This window comes from Sminthopsis crassicaudata, chromosome 5, assembly GCF_048593235.1.
Source record: "Sminthopsis crassicaudata isolate SCR6 chromosome 5, ASM4859323v1, whole genome shotgun sequence".
Classification (NCBI taxonomy): Eukaryota; Metazoa; Chordata; class Mammalia; order Dasyuromorphia; family Dasyuridae; genus Sminthopsis; species Sminthopsis crassicaudata.
In genome coordinates this window covers 153,968,534-153,994,271 of record NC_133621.1, presented here as the reverse complement: position 1 = coordinate 153,994,271, position 25,738 = coordinate 153,968,534, and the positions used below count along the sequence as shown (strand labels likewise).

General features: G+C 31.5%; 1 protein-coding gene across 4 annotated transcripts in view; it reads left to right on the top strand.

The window, feature by feature from the left end:
* The window catches only part of PCLO (piccolo presynaptic cytomatrix protein), a 520,130-nt gene that overhangs the window by 422,797 nt on the left and 71,595 nt on the right, over positions 1–25,738 (top strand). For all 4 annotated transcript variants that reach the window (XM_074268505.1, XM_074268506.1, XM_074268503.1 and 1 more), the window contains 2 exons: positions 15,507–15,648; positions 20,712–20,779. In XM_074268505.1, coding sequence (XP_074124606.1) covers positions 15,507–15,648; positions 20,712–20,779 — 210 coding nt within the window. The remainder of the gene's footprint in view (positions 1–15,506; positions 15,649–20,711; positions 20,780–25,738) is intronic.

Here is a 25,738-nt window from a genome sequence, read left to right as displayed (position 1 = left end):
GCTTCATTCTGAAAGAAATGATTCTTCTATTTCTAAAGTTACAAATTCAGAAACAGAAATAAAATTATGAAATGATGTAGCAGACAGTAAGCAGTCTTTCGTACCCACTCAACTTCCCTAGGCAATTAAAAATAGCATTCAACAGATTTGAGAACTCTTGGTTGGGTAAGGGAATAGGAAATAACAGGTTCTCCCATTTATTGCCATCTCATTGAAGAAAGACTTAGAGATGTGCAATTGCTTTCCCAAACTACTAAGTCTTCAGCTTTCAATAACTGTGTCAGTAGAGGAGTGTGTGTGTGTGTCTGTGTGTGTATATATATACACATACAGTGGGGGAAAAAAAAAAACAACAACAACAAATAAACAAACTAAAAACCCTTATCCTCCTAAGCAATGAAGGAGTGATGACAAAAGTTCATAAAACTCAAGAAGTGATTCCACCGCAAATTGTTTGTGGGGGAAGTGTACTTAAGAAATATCAGAATCAGTCAGTCAAATTTGCTCTATCATTGTGTAAGGAATGATTGTCACAAAAATTGAAAAAAAGCAGGCAGGGAAAAGGAGGGAAGTTTTCAAAAGTTTGAGACAAATGTTAAAAGCAAAAATAGAGGGAAAACAAGCCTTTACGCAAAAAATAAACATGAACCAAATTGATTAATTCCAGTATTCAAAAGATCTTCTGCCTATGTTTCTTGACAAGGACTTTTCTGAACTTACTAAGAAAACTGAATTTTTTTTTCTAAATAGTCTTTATTATTTGCTCTTTTCATTTAGTAAATCTCTATAGTTTTTAGCTCTCTATTTTGTTCTTGAGTTAAAGCTGAGCTCACTAAAAACACTCCTACTTTTTGTATTAGTCACAAATTTATGAATATTTGACATACCAATTAAAATAAATTTGAAGATTTTTTCTTAGCTATGTTTTGAAAGAGGAGAAAATGATCAACAACAAAGAAACAGAATGCAATGTTCTTTTCCCTTCCCCCAAATAGTTGAATAAGCATTTTTAATCTCTGTATTATTTATCTCCTATAGTCAAAACTCTCTTAGCTATGCATCTTTGTATGTTAAAATTACAATTTAACACTCGTGGGATTTAAGATGTTTTCAATGTATAATTACTACCCATAAATTGTACTTTGTACTTCACCTATGAATGTCATTATTGAAGAAATATCGGTGGTGCAAGTGAGATATAGCAATGGATCTTCAATAATCAATCATTACTCTCTTGCTTGGGTACTCTTATGACTGAAGGCAAAAAGATAAAATGAGACTTGGTATATTATGGAATGATAAAGAGGAGGACCATCTAGCTCACATGGAAGTCGAAATCTTTGACTTTGGCTTCTTTAACATTACATTTAAAGCAAGTGAGCTAACAAATATTGGGTTGAGAGCAATGGAAGGTGCAATCCATAAATGTAGATAATTGAAGAGGGTGTTATACAAGGTTTATAAGAAGTGCCAGATAGATTCTATCTAACTAAACCATCTCCCCTAATAACCTGTAAAAATCATTGAAATACCTGAACTTAGAATAATTCCTTTAATTTAAAACATTTTCCAGTATCTTTCCCTGCAAAAATACAAATATTAAGTTTTGGGAATAATTTACTTTATGATATCAATAGACATTAAATAGCATTAGAAGTGTGATATAGACTCACCTTCAGAATAACAAAGTAAGATTGTTTATAGGGAATAATAATTTGCTTTGAGAAGAAGAGAGAATTGGGGAAAGTCTTGTTCATGAAGAGGATAGGATGCCACAATGAGACTCCTGGACATCAGGGCATAAAAATCTAATGGGGATGGCTTATTTGCAGAAATTAAAATAGGGAAGGAGAGAGGCAGATATGCTAACCATGCATATGGAAATGCATAAATGTATACACTAAAACTATAACTATACCAAATAATGTTTTTAATATTTCAAAACATCTGAATTATTTAGGAGTTATAGTTTCCAGCTAGATGTTTAATTTTGTATAAATACTCTTAATTGAGATATACAGTTTGGTAAGAAAACAGATTTAAATAGTAATGGGAGATAGGTTATAATATTGACCTATAAAGCCAAAAGGCTTATGGAGTGACATTTGATTCTAGCAATTTTTGGTAACAATAACTTTTAAAACAAAAGGGCATTCATTATTTAATGAATTCAAAATCTTATAGATTTTAAAATATAAGATCTCCTTAATTTTTTTTTTTTTTTTTTTTTTTTTTACTTAAACAAAAAAACATAAAAGCTTGGGTAAAAAAGTATGTGAAATTTATTTGAGTGTAATTCATTTTTATCCATAAAGATTACAATATTCAAAGATCCCCATGTTAAGAAAAGGTATAATTATTGAATGAATTTAATTGATACAGCTGAATAGAGTAATGCAAATTTTGTGTCAATATGTAAAAACAACAGAATACATACATTTTCATGGGAAAAGGGGTTTTAAAAGTATAACATCATGGGTTCCAGATATGGGTATTGTTTTTTAAATCATATAATATGAACACAGGATGAGAATTTTTTTCCTTTTCATTCTACTACATATTTGCTTCTTTAAAAACATGAATATTCTTGATGTCTTTTGTTTTTACATGATTGCAAAAATAACTGATGCAGCAACACAAGGTATGCAACATTTCATTCCCATGTCATTCCTTTGCCTCTCTTAGTAAGATGAGGGAGGTATATTTCACTATTTCTTCCTTGTGATCAAAATTAATTATTGAAAATATTCAGATCTTAGCTTACTTTTGGTGCTTTTTTCATTTACATTATTTCAACCTCTGCTTTTTGATTGAGGTAGCTAGTTTCATTTTTCTCAAAAAAATACTTTATAAATTCAAAGGCATTTGAATTCTATTATCTCTTAGAAAATTAGTAATTTTGGTTGGTGTCTCATGCAAAAAAGTATGATGACTGGGAAATCTACAAACTAATTGAAATTTGTATTTTTTTAGTTACATACTTTAAATAGCACACATAATGTTTTCATTGATTTCAAAGATTGACAATGTCACCAAAATACAAATAACTCATTTCAAATTATTGCTTTTCTTTTCCTTCTTTAAATACTCTCCTAAGAATACTTATTTATTGAGAAATTAATTGAATTTAATGAAAAAAGTGGAAATCTTTCATGACTTGTTTTATTTGTAAAATGTTCTCTATTCACATAGCAATTTCCTGCTTTTACCAGATATAGTGTAGTAGTTCATTTAGTTGTTCAGCAATACTCATATTGTTTCCATTTTTCCAAATTCCATCTAAATTAATTTGAGTGAGTGGTTGCTTAGGTTCTTTGTTTAATTGGGAAATGGATTAAAACATGTTATTGAAAATAGAACCTATGTAGAAAACCTGTGTGTTGCTTTTCTTTGTTGGTTAGTTAAAAACTCATTATTGATGGAAATGTCTATGCCATATTTATAACTCTCATTCCTTAGTAAAGCATTCAGTCCTCCTTCAAGCATTTTCCATGTTCATTTTGCAATTTTTTTTGTTTTTAAGCTTATTAAGCTGCCTGAGGTGAGTCATGAAAGAAGTAATAAATGTAAACTTAATGAAATTAATCCCTACTCACTTTGTTCAGAGAGAAAAATTAATAAAAGGGGAAGGAATAATAAGTTTAAAAGAATATGATATACTTTGTCATTCCTATCAATTCTACCTTTCATGGTCTATTAGAAAATTTTGAAAGTAGATCTATAAAACCACACCTGACTGGATCGCATCAAAAATTCAGTGAGAATCATCATGTAAAATTAATTTCACCATGGATTCAGGGTACACAGTATGACCTGTGATCTATTGGTATGCAGATTGGCAGAAAAATCTTTCAAAATGTTCTTGGGTGAGTACAAATATATGGTTAAAAAGAAACAAATTTTTTAAAAAAGTTTCACTTGTGAGATACAATGGTGGGTCTAGATTGATTTCTGAGCCAGAGAAATGGATTTAACTTCCGCCCTTGACATACTGACAGTGATCATGAGCTGATTTTCCAAGAATTTAGGCAACTCTCCAAAACTAACAAATGAAATAAAATTCTGGATTGCATTGATAGAGGTTTCCTAGGTCCTACACCAATGAAATCACAGGTCTCTTCCCTATCTCTTAAATATTTGATTTGCAAGGATTAACTGTATGACAGCAAATATAATCATCTATATTACATAAGCACAAAAACACTAAGTGACATAACAAATTAAAACATACTATTTAGCCATAAAACATGCTAAAAATAAGCCCCAAATGCATTTGCATTGAATGTTTTTTTGTTTGTTTGTTTTGTTGTTATTAAATACACAATTTTATTCCAAGTTAAAATTCTCAATTTAGGTTTGAGATTCTAGTATTAAAAAAGTTCTGGGGGTTAGAAAAAAAAAAGAGGGGAGAACTATGAAGATTAGAAAGAGGGTAAATTTAGAGCTACACAATCATTAAAAGAACTCATAATAAAACCTTCCAGGTAAGAATCAAATCAGAATTCTTCATTTTAGGAGGAAAGGAGGAGGGGGGACATACATAAAAATGGTCCTAAAGTGTATACACAGTTTACACAGTTATCAAGAACATCAGAGAAGATGGTACTTTAAGTCCTCAACTCTGCAGAAGATAGAACAAGAGGAAATCGTGTCTCATCATTGAAGGTTATACAGCTACATAGCAACTTAAGTAATTATAAACTGAAACTATCAATAATCTAGTTATAATATATAAATCATACTCAACTATTTCACTGGTTTCTTTTTCATTGAAGGGTCACTAAATCAAACTGATTTTCTAGTGTCATTTGGAATTACTTTGAGAAAGTCTATGGAAAAAACCAAACCAAAACAAAACAAAACAAAACAAATTTTAATGCCAGGCTTGAAAAATAAGACAGATTCACATTTGTTTAAAATGGTACAGGTAGATCAAAGGTAGGTCAACTTTCTTTATTACTACTTTATAATGCAATATTGGAGATTGAAAATTAACCTCCTTTCTATATAAAAAGGATAGTGTTAGTATTTCAGGAAATATGTAGAAGGCAAATCTAGAAAATTATATGTGCATGAAAAATATCTTCAAGAATTCTTTGTTTCTTTGTACTTACTGAGATTAATTTTTCATCACTGGGATAAATATCAAGATATAATAATTCCTGAGAAACAGATCCCCCAAAGAAACAAAATAATGTGGAAAATGCTTAAAGATATGTAAGCAAAGTAGCAAGAAATAACCATCATTTTGCTACCACTAAGATAAAAGAGAAAAAAAAAATTAGGAGACTTTTTTTTCACATCTTCTTAAATTCTCTTGAAAATATGTGGATTGCTTTTGTTCCCTCTTATGTACACAGAAAAAGCTTCATTGTTCCTCTGTTATTCCCCAAGCCCTTGATCATTCGCCCTTTTTCCCAATAATCATGAAAGAAAGAAAACTGTATTTTTCCAAGATATATAAACATCAGAATTCTATTTTCATTTGTTTCAAGTATCTTTTGCATTCCACATTCTGATCTCTTCTCTATTTGCCCAAATGAGTTTCATGCTATTATGTTGAAATAACCTCAGGCTATGCCAATCCTCATTAATTTAAATTATTTTAATTTTAAGGAACATAATTTGGATTCTTAAATTTATGTAATATATAAATTTCATCAATTCTTCTTTTAGCCTTTTCACCAGAAAAATTACTTTGCCTATGAGTTATCATTCAGATGTTTCCAGTCATGCCTGAATATTCATAACTCCATGGTTTTTTTTTTTGTTTTTGTTTTTTTTGTTTTTTGTTGGTTTTTTTTTTTCTTTTCTTTTTTTTTTTTTTTTGGTGGCTACTGAAATGAATTGTCATTTCCTTTTCCAGATTATTTTCCAAATGAGAAAACTGACACAATTAGGGCAAAGTGATTTGTCCAAGGTCACCAAACTAATAAGTGTCTAAGGCCAAATTTGAACTCAAGAATTGAAGTCTTCCTGACTCCAGGCCCAATATTCTATTCACTGTTCCATATAGCTATCTATAAGGATGTATATAAAATCTTAAAGTTTTGAAGTGATTTTTCCATACTTTTGATTATTACAGAGAACTTTTTTGCCCAGTATAGAATTTTATACTGCAGAGTTCTGAATTACTGTTCCTTAATGTTATTAAGATTGAATATCTGAAATGCAGATATATTGCAATGTCCACATAAATAAAATTTAACTTAGCATCCATACACTAGGATATCAAATCTTTGTTTTCTTGGTAGTCTGTTTGGGAAAGGAATTTTGAAGTACATAGACCCAGAAATAACAACAAAAAAAATCTATCATTATGTTAAGAAGTCTGTATCTTTATATCATGGTAAATTGGAATTTGGATTTTTTTACTTGAAGATATTATATAGAAGATAACAATTTGTTTGGTATAATGCCAGACCCTGTGTGTTCTTTCTCTCAGTTTTTAACTGGTAAGTGATCCATTAGAAATAATGTCTCTGTATTTACATCTAAGAGGAGAAGATTTTCAATGTTACTCATTGTTAAAGCAGTAATATTATTGGGACAGATACTGAAAATTCATTCCAAATTCACTTATCAGTGTGTTTCCTGTATAGACTATTCCACCGTTCACCTTAGTTTGACTGGGCTATTAACAATTTTCTTTTTTTGCAATAATGAAAGACAAACAATTGAAAACCATCCATATTTATAAAAGTTTCACAGTTATTTTGCCCATTTTCTTTTTAATTTGTCTATGTAACTATATATTTAATTAAATTAAATATTAAATAGTAATTGTATCATATCTGAGGATAGTAATTAGTATTAAAATAATTATATATATTGTATTCTTGCCCAACTTTTTTTCCTTTGTAGTAAAATTTTGGTTTAAAATAGTTAAGTCTTAATTTCATTCAAGAGAGTTTAAAGACTGACATTTTGTTTATTAGAAGACAGAAGCACATTAAAGTCGGCCTCATGACATGGACCTCAAGGACAGGTATTGCAAAATGCAATTAAATTCAATTTCATTAATATTTAAATTATTTGGAATAATGTTTTACTATGCTTTGAAATTATTTTAGTTTTATATATATATTTTTCTGCTACAGGTAGCTTTACATTTGAGCTTTTTTCCTATTATTACTATTTTCCACTACACTGACTACGTATGCTATGCCAAGAAATTACTTGTGTTCCTTTTAGTTATTCAGTTTTATTGCTATCTACAAAGTAAAAATTTGTCAAATGTATGAAAGATGAATATTATGAAGCTGTTAGGTTAAAATATTAATATTCTTTAACATCTATAGGAAAGTTTTGAGCAACACAATGTCAATATAATGTAGTTTGGAAGAAGTCAGGGGTGTGGGTTGAAGCCACCAAATTGTTTCTTTCTCCTAACCCTGCATTGAATACATTGATACTTAGAAGTATCCCACATTGATCTTCCTCATAAACATAAAAGTATTAATTTTGTAATTTCTCTACATATGAAGATAAAATATATTTTTGAGAACAAGGAATATGTTATATTATAAAGAAAAAAGTATAACATAATTTGTAATTTTTCTGGTTTTCTGATTTTTGAAAGAAATTTACATATAGCTAAAACAAACTAATATTTTGCAGTTAGAAAGAAGTATGCTAATGAAATTGGCACCAAGGATTAAAACTAAAAACATGTTTCATCCAGCTGAACATTTTCCTCACTTTTAAACATTTTAAATCACTTTAAAACTAGTTATAATTGAGCTATGTAGAAACACAAGTGGAATTATATTTTTATCTTATACTTCATCTTTTCTTTCTTTATATTTTCTTGATTTTGTACTTCAGCAATGAACTGAAATATATTTAAAGAAAATAAAAATGCTTTGCCTTCCCAAAGAGTCAGTTTAGCTCTCTGTAAATGATATTATTCATGTTGTATATTGGAGTATAAGTAGATAGATAATATGTCTATAAATTAGATATTGGAATAGATATATCAAAGAAAAGAGTTCTGTAAACAGAAAGTTAAGCTGCAACTTAACTGTTATTACTCCAGACATATCTAAAGGTTTAGTCTGATACTTTTAGAGTTTTTGTTGCAATTGATGTTAAAAGTGGTAAATAGATTGTTGCAGGGAAATAAATTTGGCATTCATAATATAATGGTCATGTAAAATGAATCATCACTTTAAAAAAAAGATGAAAAATATTACAAGAAAATTTAAACTATATGATGAAAAATAATGGTGCTATATACACATATGCTGAAAAAAAAAAAAAAAAAACAACCTGATAGATTTATTATCACTTCCCTTCCCAGACAAAAAGGAAACAAAACCAGTAGAGAAAATTTTCAATTTCCATGGCAGCCATACTTAAGACTAAATCAAAAGAGATGTTTTAGAAATAATAAACTATACCTGTTGACTATATTTTATCTTGTGATCCTTACATATCCCCTGTGAGGTAGGTATTATTATTATTATTATTATTATCCCCATCATACAGTTGAAGAAATTGAGGTATACAGAGGTTGTGATTTGCCTATAGCTCAAAGCTAGTAAGACTGAATTTGAACCCAGGTTTTCTTGACTCAAGGTCCAAAATTCTACTGCACCACATAACTGCTTGTTTGAATAGTAGTGTTCAGAATTTATGATTAGATTCCATCCACACAGCATCCATGATAAACAAAAAGAATCTCTAAGAGATTCATTCATTTATTTCTTCTGAACTTAATAGAAACTTCAGCTGATCAATCTGACCAAAATTTACAATTAGAACTTTTGGAACCATGCCTAGTTATAGGTAGATGAACACATTGTGTAGATGTACACATTGATACATAGAAGAGCAGAAGAGTTAACAAACTAAAAAAAAAAAAAAAAAAAAGATATTCTATGAAAGGATAGAGGTAAATTGAATTGAAAATAATCAATGTGAAACAGTAAAACTAAATCATATCTAATCATTGAGACTTTGAAGAAAATCAAGACAAAGTGAAAGAATTAAAAAAAATAATAGAATTAAACTGACTCAGAATAAATAAGATTATTTTATGAAAAGGATCCACTTAAAAATGTAATTATGAAGACATGATTGTAACTGGCATCTTTTTCCTACATATTACAGGGAGCATATCTTTTATGAGTTTGTTTATCTGTTATTAAACTGATTGTTTTCTGATTCTAGTTCTTTCCCCTGGTAAGAAAATGAGATTTACTGATAAAGCAGGTATGTCATAAAACAAAATCCATTTGAAAACTATGAGGCCCAAGAATAAAATAACCCAGTTTTTCAGTAGCAAAATAATTTCCCACACAATTATAGCCTATACCTTGTTGATAGAATAAGGAAAGTTTTACAATCTTTAGAAAAATTAAACATTATAATTAATTTCCCATTGGAATACATTTTCCTTTGAAATGGCGAAAAGGAAAATAAGAGAGAGAAAGAAGGAGAAAAAGGGGAGACAGATACAGAAAAGCACAAGATAGTAATGCCAAAAAGCAAATCAGTACTATTACTATAATCTGTAATAGCACCATCTGGTGGCTCCCTAGAAATGTTAAATATAAAAAACAAAAAAACAAAAGCTTCAATTGAAAGGATTTAAGAGCCTATTAGAATATTGACCATAACCCCTTTAATCAAAATTTAAATGTTTTAATCTTTATAAGACTGTATATATACACCAGGAAAAGTTTTAATATAATATCTGATTTAGAAAATCTATGTCTCAATTTGATTTTTATGATAAACTGCATATAATTAATTTGAAGATAAATGATTAATTACTTATTTGTCATTTTACTTATTATAAAATGAGATTTTGCTCATTCCAAGTGATTTAGAGTCAATCATGCTGGCCTCTGAGGTTTCTTCTATATATGCTCTGATGATTCTTTAATGTAATTGTTCTATGTATGTTGTTTTCACTTTATTTTTTTTTTCAAAGTTCTAGTTTTTGTGATTATAGCAACCCTTTTAATCAGTTAGGGAAATATCTTTTAAAATCCCCAATTTTTATATGACCAAAAGGAGAAGAAAATAGTGGATCGTTTTTGAAATATTTTAGCCAATGACAATCTAAAGTAAATCATGAAATGAAATTATTTCATTAAATATATGTATGTGAAACCCTGAATCACTTGGAATGAACAAAATCTCATTTTATAATAAATAAAATGACACATCATGAAATCTAAGGAACTAAGAGGCTGCATCTACAGAATGTCATCATATTCATTTAATTCAGTCAAATGGAGCTACTTTCCAGCATATAAATAAGAGACTATAGTTCTTATTAAACTGATTGTGTTTGAAATAAATATCCTGTTGTAACATTTGGTTACACTGAATTCTGAAAATATTAGTCACAAAAGATCAATTTAATTTCTTTCATATGAACCCAAGAAAATTTGAATAAAATTATGAGTTTATTAGTTCTTTTGATAAGAGATCAAGATTATGTTTATTCAATTAAAAATGTGAATAGAGTCAAAACTTCAAAGATACACTCAGCTTTTTTCTTGACAAAAATAAATACATCAGTGAATTTAATTGAATTAATTGAATTAACTGGATGCTTAAGCACTCTGTAAATGATGTCAAAACCTTCAAGAAAATGAATTGAGCCTGAAATAAAAGTATCAATAGCAAATATTAGCACTACCTGCATTAAATAACTTATGTAATGCAAGAACTATTTTGAATTTGAGCTATCAAATACTCAGGAAAGGAAACAGATTTGTTACAATGATAACATTTACTTCATTGACTAATTTACCTTTCTTTGGGCTTATTTTAATTTTATTTTCAAAACATAATGAGAGCTTCAAGTTCAGACTGAATGTATATAACAGATACTTGCATAATAAAAGTCTCTCCCAAATAAAATATTTTTTGTAGATGATGCCTTATATTTATATATTTAGATGGATCAAAGTAATTGACCGATATTTGTAGTTTTTGTATTTCATTCAACAATTTATTAAGCAATATCATATTTTAGTAACTCTGTGATGAGTACTTTGGGAACTGAAGAAAATAGATACCTTCACTTCCTCCTATGTGCTTACAGAGCTACAAAGACATTCACTATTTGAAGAGTTCAGCACATTAAAGGGAAAAAAGAACATTTGTCATATTATGTAAGTACAAAATACTTTAGATCTCTCTCTCTCTCTCATACACACACACACACACACACACACACACATACACATATAACTATGACCAACAGTCCAGAGACTTGTTCTGAGTCACTAACACTTGTATGTTAATGCATACACATACACATTATGTACATTATATATATACATATATATGCAAATCACTATATAGATCTATGTGTGTAGTATGTATATTGAAAAAATATGCATGTGTATGTGTGTATGCCTACCTTCAAACTGTTGTCAGTTCCTATGGGATATTTAACTTTACATTTATAAATTATTAACCTATGTCTACATGAAACACTAAGCATACCTATACATTTGATTTTCAAACATTTGTATAAACTTTCAAGAAATTATTCAGGTATTCTGAAATATATTGATAGGTTGCATCAAAATTCTCAAAACATTTGTACTTCTGATGGAATTTTCCATTTTCCTCAATCTGCTATTATACCGTAGCAGCGTAGCTCAAGTAAAAATAAATAATAATTTAAATTTTATTTTCTTCTAGAAACTAGCTAAATACTGATCTCTTCATGCTCAGTTTATATACAAATAGATCAATGAACATTTGAATGAAAAATTCAATCAATTATGTAGATTCTGTATTAACACAATTCCAATGGGTAGGAACTTTGGTGTTTATATTGAAAAAAATCCAGAACCTGATTTTTAAAAATCATTTTCACATGAATAGCTCTGTATTCCATGTATACTATGTATACACAGATTCATATATTTGTCTGAGATACCATTTCAGGTTTTTTCTTTGGAAGGATAGGTTACAGATGTTTAAATTTTATAAACTTTAAAATTCCATTTTCTTTTTTATATTTTCTTTAAAATTTGCAACATTTTATTATACTTTCCAAATTACACTTCATTCCAAGGAAAGAATTAAAATGAATAGCTGCATTCCACTAACTTATTTTCAACATTGTTCTTTGTTTCCCTTTGTTATTATGTTGTCTTATTATTTTTGTCTTATTTCTTACTTGAAAAAGAAAAATATTTATCTTGAACCCAGAGTTAACAAAATCTGTAAAGTAAAAATTTTGTCAAATGTGAAGATTATGATATTCATTTTGTGATGTGGCATAATATATTGTATAGATCATATCAGAATGGGGAAAGAATCATCATCTCAATGAGACACCATTTAAAGAATTGGACTAATAATATTTTAACAACAATGGAATAGGGAATAGAGCAATGGAACTATTTAGTTAAGGCTTTTATGTTGGTATTATTGTTGATGAAACAAGTTGCATCTATATGACAAAATGTAGCTTACTATAAAATTTTAAAAATCTAATTAATAACCAATTTAATATAGAAATGTCATGCTGGTTTGACTGATAGCTTTCAATGAATTACTGATTATTTTCTAGACTACTATATATATACATATCAAAAACTGCATATCCCAGTGATTCTACAACTTTTCTTTTTTTTAAACTATCTTTTTGAAGAATATTGCTATTAAATAATAATCAATTTCTGTAACATGGCCTCCTGGCAGTTACAATTACTAGTCTATACTATGCCCAACAGAGTACCTTTGACCACTGACCTTTGCAGTGTCAACTCTACCCGGCTCGCCTCCTCTGAGGCCTTCAAAGGTCTCTGGCCACAATTTTTTGAATCTATAGTTTACTAACCGGTAGAGCACTCAAGAACAGCCACGTGTAATCTTAAAAGCCTTTATTATACCTACTCACATAATGCCCTGACTTAATGCCCTGACTTGTTAGCTTCCTAATAAACATCTGGTCTAAAGATCCATATGTTCACTACCAAACTCCTTACCTCTCTCAGCTATCCATCAGCTTGGCTTGGCCACTCCAGGCTAGGGAGCCAGGTTAAAGAGCGCCAGGTTAAAGAGAGTGACTGCTGTCTGCTGTGGGCTTATAAAGGGCCTGTGAGGTCATACACACAGCCAACCAGCGAGAGAGTCGTCACCCATTACAAAGCTATCTCAATATAGCCAAGATCCCACCCACAGGGCAGTCCTATATCCACAGAGAATACTTCTAGGCCACTCAAATCTCCTGTTGCGCTGTGGCACTGCCCATTTAAAGGGCCCTTACAATTCCCTTCTCTTGTTTTGCGGGAACCGCATCCTTACAAATTTCTCTAATTTTTGTCTCTTTAAAATATTGGGGGAAATGAAAACTTTTACTTTAAAAATCAAATATCTTGGTAAGGAAAAAAAAGACTGATTTTTCTAAAAATCTAACAACTATTTAGAAGTTGTTTGCAAGCAATATATTCAAATAGGCAATTTCCATTTTGTAGGTATCTGGAAGCTAGAATTTAGCTATAGCATTTTAAGGACTGCAAAGCATATTACACATATTATCTCACATATATCATCTCATTAGCATTTCATTTTCTCCTCACAGCCCTAGTGCTAATATTATTTCTATTTTGCAAATTAGGGAACTTATGCCTTAGGGAACCAAGGCAGAGTTTAAGTGATCTAGACAGGATCATGCTAGTAGTATCATAGGTGGGATTTGAGTTTAAGTCTTCTTGACTAAGCAGCATTCTGTTTTCATATAAATTGCTCTTGCCCAACTTCCTAAACTCCCATTACCCTTACCCTTCATATTGAGCCATCTTTAAATTAAACCAAAGCAGCATTTGTGAAAAAGAGTTTTTGTTTGTTTGTTTGTTTTTAGGAATCTTTAAAATATAATATGAAGGAAAAGAAAACCATGAAAAAACTAAGAGGCTAGAAAAACAAACACTGGGAAATACCTCCTAATTGGTTCTGGCTCTCCATGGTGGTAGCCTGAGGAGCCATAAGACTGAGAACTAAATTTGTCAGTGTTTAATTACTTATTTTTTCCTCATTTTATGGAGAGGAAACTAACAAGATGTAAGATGACTTGCTGAAGAATCCTCTTATGTTAATTCAATGTGCATATCACCATACCAAAGTTTCATCATTTCTCCCCAAAATGTTATTATTTTTTATTTAGTTTTCTTAAACTGCTAGAAATTCCATAAAATAGAATTTAATTGGGTTACATTTATTCTTTCAAAAATACAAATACAATAGTTACATCATTATCTCTTATTGAAATATCTGTTTAATTTATTAAGAACTTTAAGAAAGTGGTCCTTAAGCAAAGGGCTGAGCTGGGTCAAAGTCCTACATTTGATAAATCCAATTAATAAGTCAAAAAAAAAAATCCTTTAATCTCAGTGCATTGTGGCAACTTTTTCAGACTATAAAATCCTGAGGAGGTGCCAGTCAGCATCAGTGGAAGAGAACTCTCCAATGAGAATGAAATAGGCCAATTAGATTGCTTTGTTCCTAATATCTAGCTGAGGCAACACAAGGGCAATAAGGGAATGAAGCCTTCTAGAGAGGTAACAGCTGGAGGGAAAGTAACTCAGAAAAGAAGCTGGAATGGGAAGAAGGCAAGCTTTTATCTATTATGAAAAAAATCACCTAAGGATGTAGGGAAAGAGAGCCATTATTATTCCCCAGTTTTTGCTATTGAGTCCTTTAACTCCAATCTCAGAACTAAGACTGTTTTAGCCAAAAATTCAACTATATTAAAGTTTAACTTGACGTTTGTAAGACAACTGTAAGACAACTCATTTACCATTTAAATGTAGTTCCATAGGAAAATGCTTTTAGTACGCTAAATTGATTTGCAAATGTTGGGTACACAAAATCAAAGACTATCTGGATAAAACAAAGGGAACTCTATGTATAAAATTTTCTAAAATCTGTCTAAATCACCAGATCATTTCAACTAAATTGGACATATCAAGAAATGGTTATATTTTGTCATTCTCTGTTGTTCAAAAATAAAAAATAACACATCCTATTGTTTGTTAAGATGGAGCTGTTAAAACATGAATGGCTGTTTGTACTCTTGTTGTCCCCATTTCTGTTCATGAGTGATTTTTGAATTGTTTCCTTTGTAAAAAAGCAAAACATAATTACTTGTTGTCTATTCACAACCATGGATTATGAAAGAAAAGTGGGGTCAAAGCTGAAGGAAAGATATAGTCTGGTCTTAGAGATATAATCAAAAAATAATTATGGGTTTCTCAAAAATAGTGTTTTGGATATCCTCTACCTATTCATTGAATCTCTTTCATAAGACAAAAATCATATATTAATTTGATATGGAACTTTATTGATTAGAAATTTAATAAGCCTAACAGGTTAAAAAAAATCTGAATTTGTACTTTTTCCAAATTTTCAAATTTATATTGAATATAATGTCCAATGTAATTATTTTATTGTATGCACTTTCAACCTTTTCATCTTGAATGTTTTTAAAGTTTTTGCTAACCTGCTATTCCCACCCTATACAGCAAGACCTACTAATCATCGACCTGCTGAAAGCTCCGTCTCTACCGGCTCATCTGCCAGCAGCTTTGGCAGTGGATATAGTGTGGACAGTGAAGGAGGTAGCAGCACTGCAGGGGAGACTAATCTATTTCCCATTCCAAGAGTGTAAGTTGTTTTTTTTTTTTTTTCCCTTCTACTTTGACATGTTTAGAAGTGAACCAAAACTCAGCAGTCTTTAATGTGAGTCACCCACCATCATCAAGCCTCCTCAAGATTAAGGGGTAAAATGGGCAAATTAAAAAAAAAAAAAAATTAAGAAAATTTAAATAAAGTCTAATGTTTCATTCTCAGCAAATGCTTAGAAAGCATGATATCTTTGTATTGTTTCTATAAACATGAAAGAACTAGAGTGTGACAAAAGAGATTTGATTATTTAATTTATCTTAAAAATGGATTATTTATTCAGAAGATTCATATGAATAGGAAAATCATAGGAATGATCAGATTAACTACAGCACAGTTCACTTCAGAACAAACATGTTTATGTATTTTCATCTTATAATTGTGATGAGCTTTAGATTTGGGGTACCCAAATGAAATTAGGGTTTTCTGGTGGTCAGGGAGTTAAATAAAGTCTAGTGTCAGGTTTGGGGTTCAGGGAATCAAATGGAGGGTTTTGCTTCCCTGCAACCCCTCAGTATTTGGTGCAAGGGTAGGGTGTTCTGGGGAACTCCCTTCTGGTGGTGCAAGAGGTCGCCTGTAAAGGAATTTACAGACCCGAAAACCTAGATTGATAAAAGAGGTTTATTATGGGGATTGGTTAAGGAAATAGGTGAGGGTAAAGAGAAGATGGCACTGGAAAAGAGTATTCCAGTGGGCAGAAATATCCTGGCTGTAAAGGTCACTGCCACGGTCCATCTGCAAAAGCTTTAGCTGATGGATGCTCATTATATTGTTTATCTTGGGGAGGGTTGGGAACCCTGGGCGGATTATCAGAATGGGGGTTGGGAGAGCTGGAGCAGATCAGAACTGGTAGGGGCTGTGAGAGCCCAAGTTGGCTCAGATCCATTGGGAGCTGGGACAAGCCTAGATCTCCTACTGGAATTCAAAGGGGTGCTTTTGACCAGGATTTGTGAATCAAAGATCCTAGCTTCCTGAATTGATAATGCATCAGTCTGGAGGGGTTGGGAATCAGAAAGGAATAAATCAATCTGAAAGGAATAGTTTCTTAAAGGGACCACAACCCACTTCAATTGGATCCTAGATTTTAAGTGAAAATATATCAGAGATTGAAAGCTGAAATAGACTTTTGAGGCCATTGAGTCTAATCTTTTCTTTTCACATGAGGAAATTAGACATAGAAATTAGACACAATGATTTGCCCAGGGTCACAATAGCTAATGTTGGTGGCAGAGCTCAAGTTCATTGTGATGAACTTCCTTATTTTGAACCTGGGAAAAATTGAGGCCCAGAGGTGTAGGTCATGATTGGAACCTAGATTCTTTAAGAACAAATCTCATCTTGCCTCTTTCTTTTTTCCTTGTCATCATGCCTTTAGTGACTAAGTACAATCAAAAGTAGAATTTGAAGAATATTTAGAAAAATTGGCATTTGTCCACTACTACTTGGCAGATATTTTTGAAATCAGTACTACCCAAATTTCAAATAATTAACACATTGTGATACTCCTCTTTACTTCTTTTTTTTTTATTAATGTTATAATTATAAATTTTTTGACAGTATATATGCATGAGTAATTTTTTAATAACATTATCCCTTGTATTCATTTTTCCAGATTTTCTCCTCCCTCCCTTCCTCTTTACTTCTGAAGGACTGCCTTCAGAAGCTGATTTTCTTGAAAAATATCACTATACTATTTCTAGGATTATAATCCCAGGATATGTATTGATGACTCATCTAATAGAGCATATCCATACATACATATATAAAATAGAAATAGCCCTGCAACTAAGAAATAGGACTGAAAATTGATGAGCTCCTCTACATAATAGGGATGTAGATTCAGAGATCCAGAGCTGGAAAGGACATAGGTCCTGTAAAGTACAAATTGCTCATTTTACAGATAAGTAACTAGGGCCTAGAGAGATTGCACCATAGTCTATCACACAAGTTAGGGCAAAGATAGGATTTATACCTAATCAGTCTACTGACTATAAAACCATTGTCCTTTTCAGTCTCCCACCTGCTTACACTCTACTTTGTCTGTGTGACCTTGGAAAAGACAATCATTGTCACTTTTCAGTACCGGTAACTTTCTCAGGTTATAAATCACCTCTGCATTGATTAAGAAAGTTTCTTCCTCAAGAGTTCTTTCCACACATAACATCACCACAAACAGAATTGTTTCAGTCTATTTACTTTCTCCTGTTCCTAAATTTCAGGCCACTTATACAGCTTCTCCCCAGAATTCATGTCATGAAGCTATGCTTCAGATATATGTATGTAACAATTCTAAACCTTTGCAAAGAGGAACAAACATTTAGATAGACGGAAGATCAGAAGAAAGAGATCATTGATCCATCTGAGTTTTTAAATACAAATTAGTGCTATGAACATAAGATGACCACATAGTAATATGCTGTAGACCAATCTAATTTGCCCCAAATCTTTTCCTTTTGTTCCTTTGACCATCACCCAAATGCCCAAGTTTGTATTGTAATGTGGGTAAATTTATTGAGGAGGAAGATCAAAGGCAAATCAAAGGACAAGAGAATAGGATTCAAGAGGTTGTTTTCTTCTTGGTCCTAAGTAAATTGACTGTTCCATTCTGTGCATCAGAGCTCCACCTAGCTCTTCTGATTTGGAAGCCCAGGTTCTTCCTTTACTCTGCTCCCCAGAAAGTCTTTTTCTCCATCTCTCCCTCTTCCTTTCTTCCTTTCTCCCCCACCTCTCTTTTGTTTGCTCCCTCCCTCTCTTCTTCCCTATCCCTCTCTTCCATCCCCCTTCTCTGTCTTTTTTTCTCTATTTTTCTTTCTTTATGTACATGTGTCTATATATGTGTGTGTGTATGTATATACTCATACATATACAAATATATCCACCTGCATGTGTGTGTGTAGCCACACTGAGCAAAGCAAGGTAGACAAATATGTAATCTTATGAACAATTCAATCTATTTAAGATTTTTAAAAAATGACTGAAAGTCACAGATCTATCTTTTTCTTTTGTTGAGGGTTTTTTTCCCACACTTTTCCAGCTTGAACTCTTTTGATTATTACTTCATCTGTCCATATCTTTTGCTGTAAATGTTTAGCCAAAATGTTCAGTAAAAATTATGGTTTTAATTGGATAGGTGTCATTAGAAATTGTTTCTAAAAAGAGCTTAATCATAACTAGCTCTTTGCCTTAGAAAGTTCAGTTTGACCTAGCAGGATACCCAGGAAAAATAATTTCTTAGTGTTGACCTGATCAGTTTTTGATTAGAATCTATGAACTTGCTTTCATTTTATTTTTTTTTATAACCAATATAAATGATTTGCTCAGTAATCTTATGCATTTTATTTTACACATTTGGAACCATTATTTTGAGTTGGGATTTATAGACTTTCCTCAGACTGCCAGAAAGTTTTATGCCTTCAGAAAGGTTAAGAACTCCTTCATTGGTCTATAGAGGATTATTTGACTTCCTAAGGCCTTGGAATAAGAGCATTTTTTTAATCTTCCTACCTTTATACATGACCATTCTCTCAAAAGCAGTGAAGGAGAAACTTCCAAATACAAACTTTGACCCATGCTTTGACTCAATATAACTCGTGTACTATCTTTCATGGTGTCTATATCTATGAGTTGAAAATGGAATATATTATTCTTAAAACCTCAACACTTAGCAATGTTGCTTATCTCTAATACCTAAGATCCTATGGTCATATAATGCCTGCACTCAACATGTGTCTATGTATTACTATAGAATATATCAAGGAATTTATTATAAATGTGACCTTGAAGTGATTTTTGAAATCATCTAGTCAAATACATTTATTTTATAAATAAGGAAATAGAGGCCCATGGGACTGAAATGCTTTATCCAAAGTCACGAAGAGGTAGAGTTGGGATTTGAAGCCAAGACCTTTGATTCCACATTCAAAACTTTCTCCAGTATTATACTTTATTCAGGGAACCTTTCTTTAACTATTCTACATATCATCATAGTTTCCAGAACACTCCATATAACATATACCCAATAAATGTGTATCAATGAATCCAAATGAAAAGATGTTTAAAAATAAGACTTTAAAAATGAGAATTCAGAAAATCACTTTTACCTTGTGCCTTTGAACAATTGCTTTATCTCTCTGTTCCAGAGTTTGCTTATCTCTAATTTCAATTTACTTATCTAAAGGGTTGAACTCAATTTCCTTTCAACTCTAAGATCATATAAGATCTATATAATTCCTGTGCTTCAGTGTCCAAGGGATATGCAACAATTCACTGTGATTATAAAAGTTATCTAGGTGGCACAAGTCCTGGAATCAGGAAGACCTGAATGCAAATGTGGCCTTAGACACTTGCTGTATGACCCTGGGCAAGTCACTTAATTCTGCTTGCTTCAGTTTCCTCAAATGTATAATGAGCTGGAGAAGGAAATGGCAAACCACTTCAATATCTTGGCCAAGAAGATTCCAAGAAAAATTCTCAGACATGAAATATTTAGTCCTTAACTTAGTGAATACAAATGTTGTATCATTTTTTCTTTTAATTTGTTCGATCTCTCTCACATTTTAGTTCCAGAAGATAACATAATACCCCAAACTGGAGAAAGGGGACAGGAGGGGGAAAATAAATTTATCTTCCTACCACTGAATGGCTCTCACCTTAACTCTCCCCACCAAATAGATAGATATAGATATGCAGCTATTCCTAGTTGAGGGAAAATAAGAACAGCAATTTTTTTCACATTCTAAGTCAACTTGAAACAGCAAAAAAGTAGTTTAGAAGACTTAAATCTAAGAACTGATTTTTAAATATTTTGATAAGAACCATAAAGTTTAAGTTGGATCTTTGTGAACCAGGGTAGGCCATAGAATAACAATAGTAGGTGTACTTAATGAAATCACTTAAGAAAAGTCATTGAAATTCAATACATATTTCTTATCTTTGGATCTTTTAGACAAAATGTAATTGTAATTATCTGTGATTGTAATTGTCTGTGTACTTTGGCATTTTCCTTTGTAAAGCTTTCTGCTGACAATATCTATGTATTTTAACAGAGGAAAGATGGGTCAGAATGGACAAGAAACAGCGAAGCAGCCAGGAGTAGGATTAACAGATGCTGAAGGTAAATTAAAATTAAGAATTATAATCTACATATCATATTTAAATTGTTTTTATTTTAATTTTAGATATATAAAGGTTGTCTTGGATTCAAAGATAAAATGATAATTCCCTAAATCTTTTTTTTTTTGAACCAATAAGGAGGACTTTATAGTTTTTTTTTTTTTTTTTTTTTTTGAGGCTGGGGTTAAGTGATTTGCCCAGGGTCACACAGCTAGGAAGTAATAAGTGTCTGAGACCAGATTTGAACTCGGGTGCTCCTAAATTCAAGGCTGGTGCTCTATCCACTGTGCCACCTAGCTGCCCCTGGGAAATCTTTTGAAAGAAGAAATTTATTTCTAAACTGAATTCTGCCTTGAAATAGAGAGTGACAGTCAATATACCCTTTTCTAATTTTTATGGAAAAGCAAACTTGCATATTAAAAATAATCTGCTTAATGATATAAATGTCCTTACTGTTTCTTCATTGTGTTTTGTCAATTTTTTTTTTAAATCATTATGTGGATTAAATAATATCCCCCATTATGTGGGGATATTATGTCTCTTATAGTCTTACCACCTATTTAATTTCACCTAAGTCTTTTTATTTTGAAATAGAGATTATCATAGAAAGTTGTTGTAGAACAAAAAGAAAATATCCATTTGTACAAAGAGGGAGGAAAAATAAATTATTTTTATGATTCTCCCAAGTGAGGTGCTAGAATGCTTCTAGATTATGACATCACTTTATAAAAATAATCAGTGACCAGTATGACACTTTTTTCCTCCAAAGACAAACTGACATGATTCCCAGAATTCACAAATTAAAGGAATCAATACGCATACATGTTGGTAATGAACAACTGCATATATTGAGGAAAATACACATTTAATTATAGAAGCTTCAAATTTATAAATAAACTTTTATTATAAATGTTAGCAGCTGTTAATGAAGAAAACTTGTTCATCCTACTATAGGTTCCTTCTTTCTTTCTCACATAAAATATGTTTATTTTCTAGAGAAATATAATCACAGGACATTTGAAATTTCATTTAGACTTAACTCAATCTGTTATTACTTTTTTGATTACTTTTCTTGACCAGAGATTATTCTTTTTTTTATTTTTATTTTTTAATGAAAGCTTTTTATTTTTCAAAATATATGCATGGATAATTCTTCAACATTAACCCTTACAGAACCTTGGGTTCCAATTTTTCCCCTTCACCCACCACCTCCCCCAGAGGGGGATAATATATTAAACATGATAGAAATATATGTTAAATCCAATATATGCATACATATTTATACAATTATTTTGCTGCACAAGAAAAATCAAATCAAACAGGAAAAAAAATGAGAAAGAAAATAAAATTCAAGAAAACAACAACAAAAAGAGTGAAAATCCTATGTTGTGAACCACACTCAGTTCCCATAGTCCTCTCTCTGGGTGTAGATGGTTCTCTTTATCACAAAACCATTGAAGCAGGTTGGAATCAAATCATTGTTGAAGAGAACCATGTTCATCAGAATTGATCATTGTATAATATTCTTGTTGCCCTATATAATGATCTCCTGGTTCTGCTCATTTCATTTAGCATTAGTTCATGTAAGTCTCTAAAGGGCTCTCTGGAATCATTCTGCTGATCATTTCTTATAGAACAATAATATTCCAAAATATTCATATACCATAACTTATTCAGCCATTCTCCAACTGATGAGCATCCATTCAGTTTCCAATTTCTTGCCACTACACAAAGGGCTGCCACAAACATTTTTGCACATGTGGGTCCCTTTCCCTCCTTTAAGATCTCTTTGGGATATAAGTCTAATGAAACCCGGCTGGATCAAAGGATATGTGCACAGTTTGATAATTCTTTGGCCATAGTTCCAAATTGCTCTCTAGAATGGTTGGATGTGTTCACAATTCTTTTTTTCTTTTCTTTTTTTTTTTTATTAATTTTTATAATTATGACATTTTCTTTGACAGTACATATTCATAGGTAATTTTTTTTTTTTTTTTACAACATTATCCCTTGTACTACCTTCTGTTCTGAATTTTTCCCTTCCTTCCCTCCACCCCCTCCCCTAGATGGCAGGCATTCCCATACATATTAAATGTCTTATAGTATATCCTAGGTACAATATATATGTGCAGAACCGAATTTTGTTGTTGTTGTTGTTGCAAAGGAAGAATTGTATTTGGAAGCTAAAAATAATCTGGGAAGAAAAACAAAACAAAACAAAACAAAACAAAACAAAACAAAACAGTGCTCACAGTTTATACTCATTTCCCAGTGTTCCTTTTCTGGATGTAGCTGATTCTGTCCATCATGGATCAATTGGAATTGGATTAGCTCTTCTCTATGTTGAAGATATACACTTCCATCAGAATACATCCTCATACAGTATCATTGTTGAAGTGTATAATGATCTCCTGGTTCTGCTCATTTCACTTAGCATCAGTTGATGTAAGTCTCTCCAAGCCTCTCTGTATTCCTCCTGTTGGTCATTTCTTACAGAACAATAATAGTCCATAACATTCATATACCATAATTTACCCAACGATTCTCCAACTGATGGACATCCATTCATTTTCCAGTTTCTAGCCACTATGAAAAGGGCTGCCACAAACATTTTGACACATACAGGTCCCTTTCCCTTCTTTAGTATTTCCTTGGGATATAAGAGCAGGAGTAGCACTGCTGGGTCAAAGGGTATGCACATTTTGATAACTTTTTGGGCATAATTCCAGATTGCTCTGCAGAATGGTTGGATTCTTTCACAACTCTACCAACAATGCATCAGTGTCCCAGTTTTCCCACAGCCCCTCCAACATTCATCATTATTTGTTCCTGTCATCTTAGCCAATCTGACAGGTGTGTAATGATATCTCAGAATTGTCTTAATTTGCATTTCTCTGATCAATAGTGATTTGGAACGCTCTTTCATATGAGTTGAAATAGTTTCTATTTCATCATCTGAAAATTGTCTGTTCATATCCTTTGACCATTTATCAATTGAAGAATGGCTTGATTTCTTATAAATTAAAGTCAATTCTCTGTATATTTTGGAGATGAGGCCTTTATAGGAACCTTTAACTGTAAAAATGTTTTCCCAATTTGTTACTTCCCTTCTAATCTTGTTTGCATTCGTTTTGTTTGTGCAGAAACTTTTTAATTTGGTGTAATCAAAATGTTTTATTTTGTGATCAATAATGGTCTCTAGTTCTCCCTTGGACACAAACTCCTTCCTCCTCCACAAGTCCGAGAGGTAAACCATCCCATATTCCTCCAATTTATTTATGATTTTGTTCTTTATGCCTAAATCTTGGACCCATTTTGATCTAATCTTAATATGTGGTGTTAAATGTGGGTCCATGCCTAGTTTCTGCCATACTAATTTCCAGTATTCCCAGCAGTTTTTGTCAAATAATGAATTCTTATCCCAAAAGTTGGGATCTTTGGGTTTGTCAAACACTAGATTGCTATTTTTATTCACTATCTTGCCCTGTGAACCTAACCTATTCCACTGATCAACTAGTCTATTTCTTAGCCAATACCAAATAGTTTTGGTGACTGTTGCTTTATAATATAGTTCTAGATCAGGTACAGCTAGACCACCTTCATTTATTTTTTTTTTCATTACTTTCCTTGAAATTTTCGACCTTTTGTTGTTCCATATGAATTCTGTTGTTATTTTTTCTAGGTCATTAAAATAGTTTCTTGGGAGTCTGATTGGTATAGCACTAAATAAATAGATTAGTTTAGGGAGTATTGTCATCTTAATTATATTCGCTCGGCCTATCCAAGAGCACTGAATGTCTTTCCAATGATTTAAATCTGACTTTATTTTTATGGCAAGTGTTTTGTAATTTTGCTCATATAATTCCTGACTTTCCTTTGGTAGATATATTCCCAAATATTTTATACTATCGACCGTTATTTTGAATGGAATTTCTCTTTGTATTTCTTGCGTTGGATTGTGTTGGTAATGTATAAAAATGCTGAGGATTTATGTGGCTTTATTTACTTTCCTGCAACTTTGCTAAAATTCTGAATTATTTCTAATAGCTTTTTAGTAGAGTCTTTGGGGTTCTTTAAGTATACCATCATGTCATCTGCAAAGAGTGATAGTTTGATTTCCTCATTTCCTACTCTAATTCCTTGAATCTCTTTCTCGGCTCTTATTGCCAAGGATAGCGTTTCTAGTACTATATTGAATAGTAATGGTGATAGTGTGCAACCTTGTTTCACTCCTGATCTTACAGGGAAAGGTTCTAGTTTATCACCATTACATATGATGTTTACTGACGGTTTTAAATATATGGTCGTTATTATTTTAAGGAATAGTCCATTTATTCTTATACTCTCAAGCGTTTTTAGTAGGAATGGATGTTGGATTTTATCAAATGCTTTTTCTGCATCTATTGAGATGATCATATGGTTTTTATTAGTTTGATTAATAATATGGTCAATTATACTAATAGTTTTCCTAATATTAAACCAGCCCTGCATTCCTGGTATAAATCCTACTTGATCATAGTGTATTATCTTGGGGATGATTTTCTGAAGTCTTTTTGCTAATATCTTATTTAAGATTTTAGCATCAATATTCATTAAGGATATTGGTCTATAGTTTTCTTTCTCAGTTTTCAATCTACTTGGTTTAGGTATCAGTACCACGTCTGTGTCATAAAAGGAATTTGGTAGGACTCTTTCAATCCATATTTTTTCAAATAGTTTATATAGCATTGGAGTTAGTTGTTCTTTAAATGTTTGGTAGAATTCACATGTAAATGGACCATCTGGTCCTGGGGATTTTTTCTTAGGTAGTTGATTAATAGCTTGTTCTATTTCTTTTTCTCAGATGGGACTATATAGACTACTTACTTCTTCCTCTGTTAATCTGGGCAAGCTATATTTTTGAAGGTATTCTTCCATTTCATTTAAGTTATCGAATTTATTGGCATAAAGTTGAGCAAAG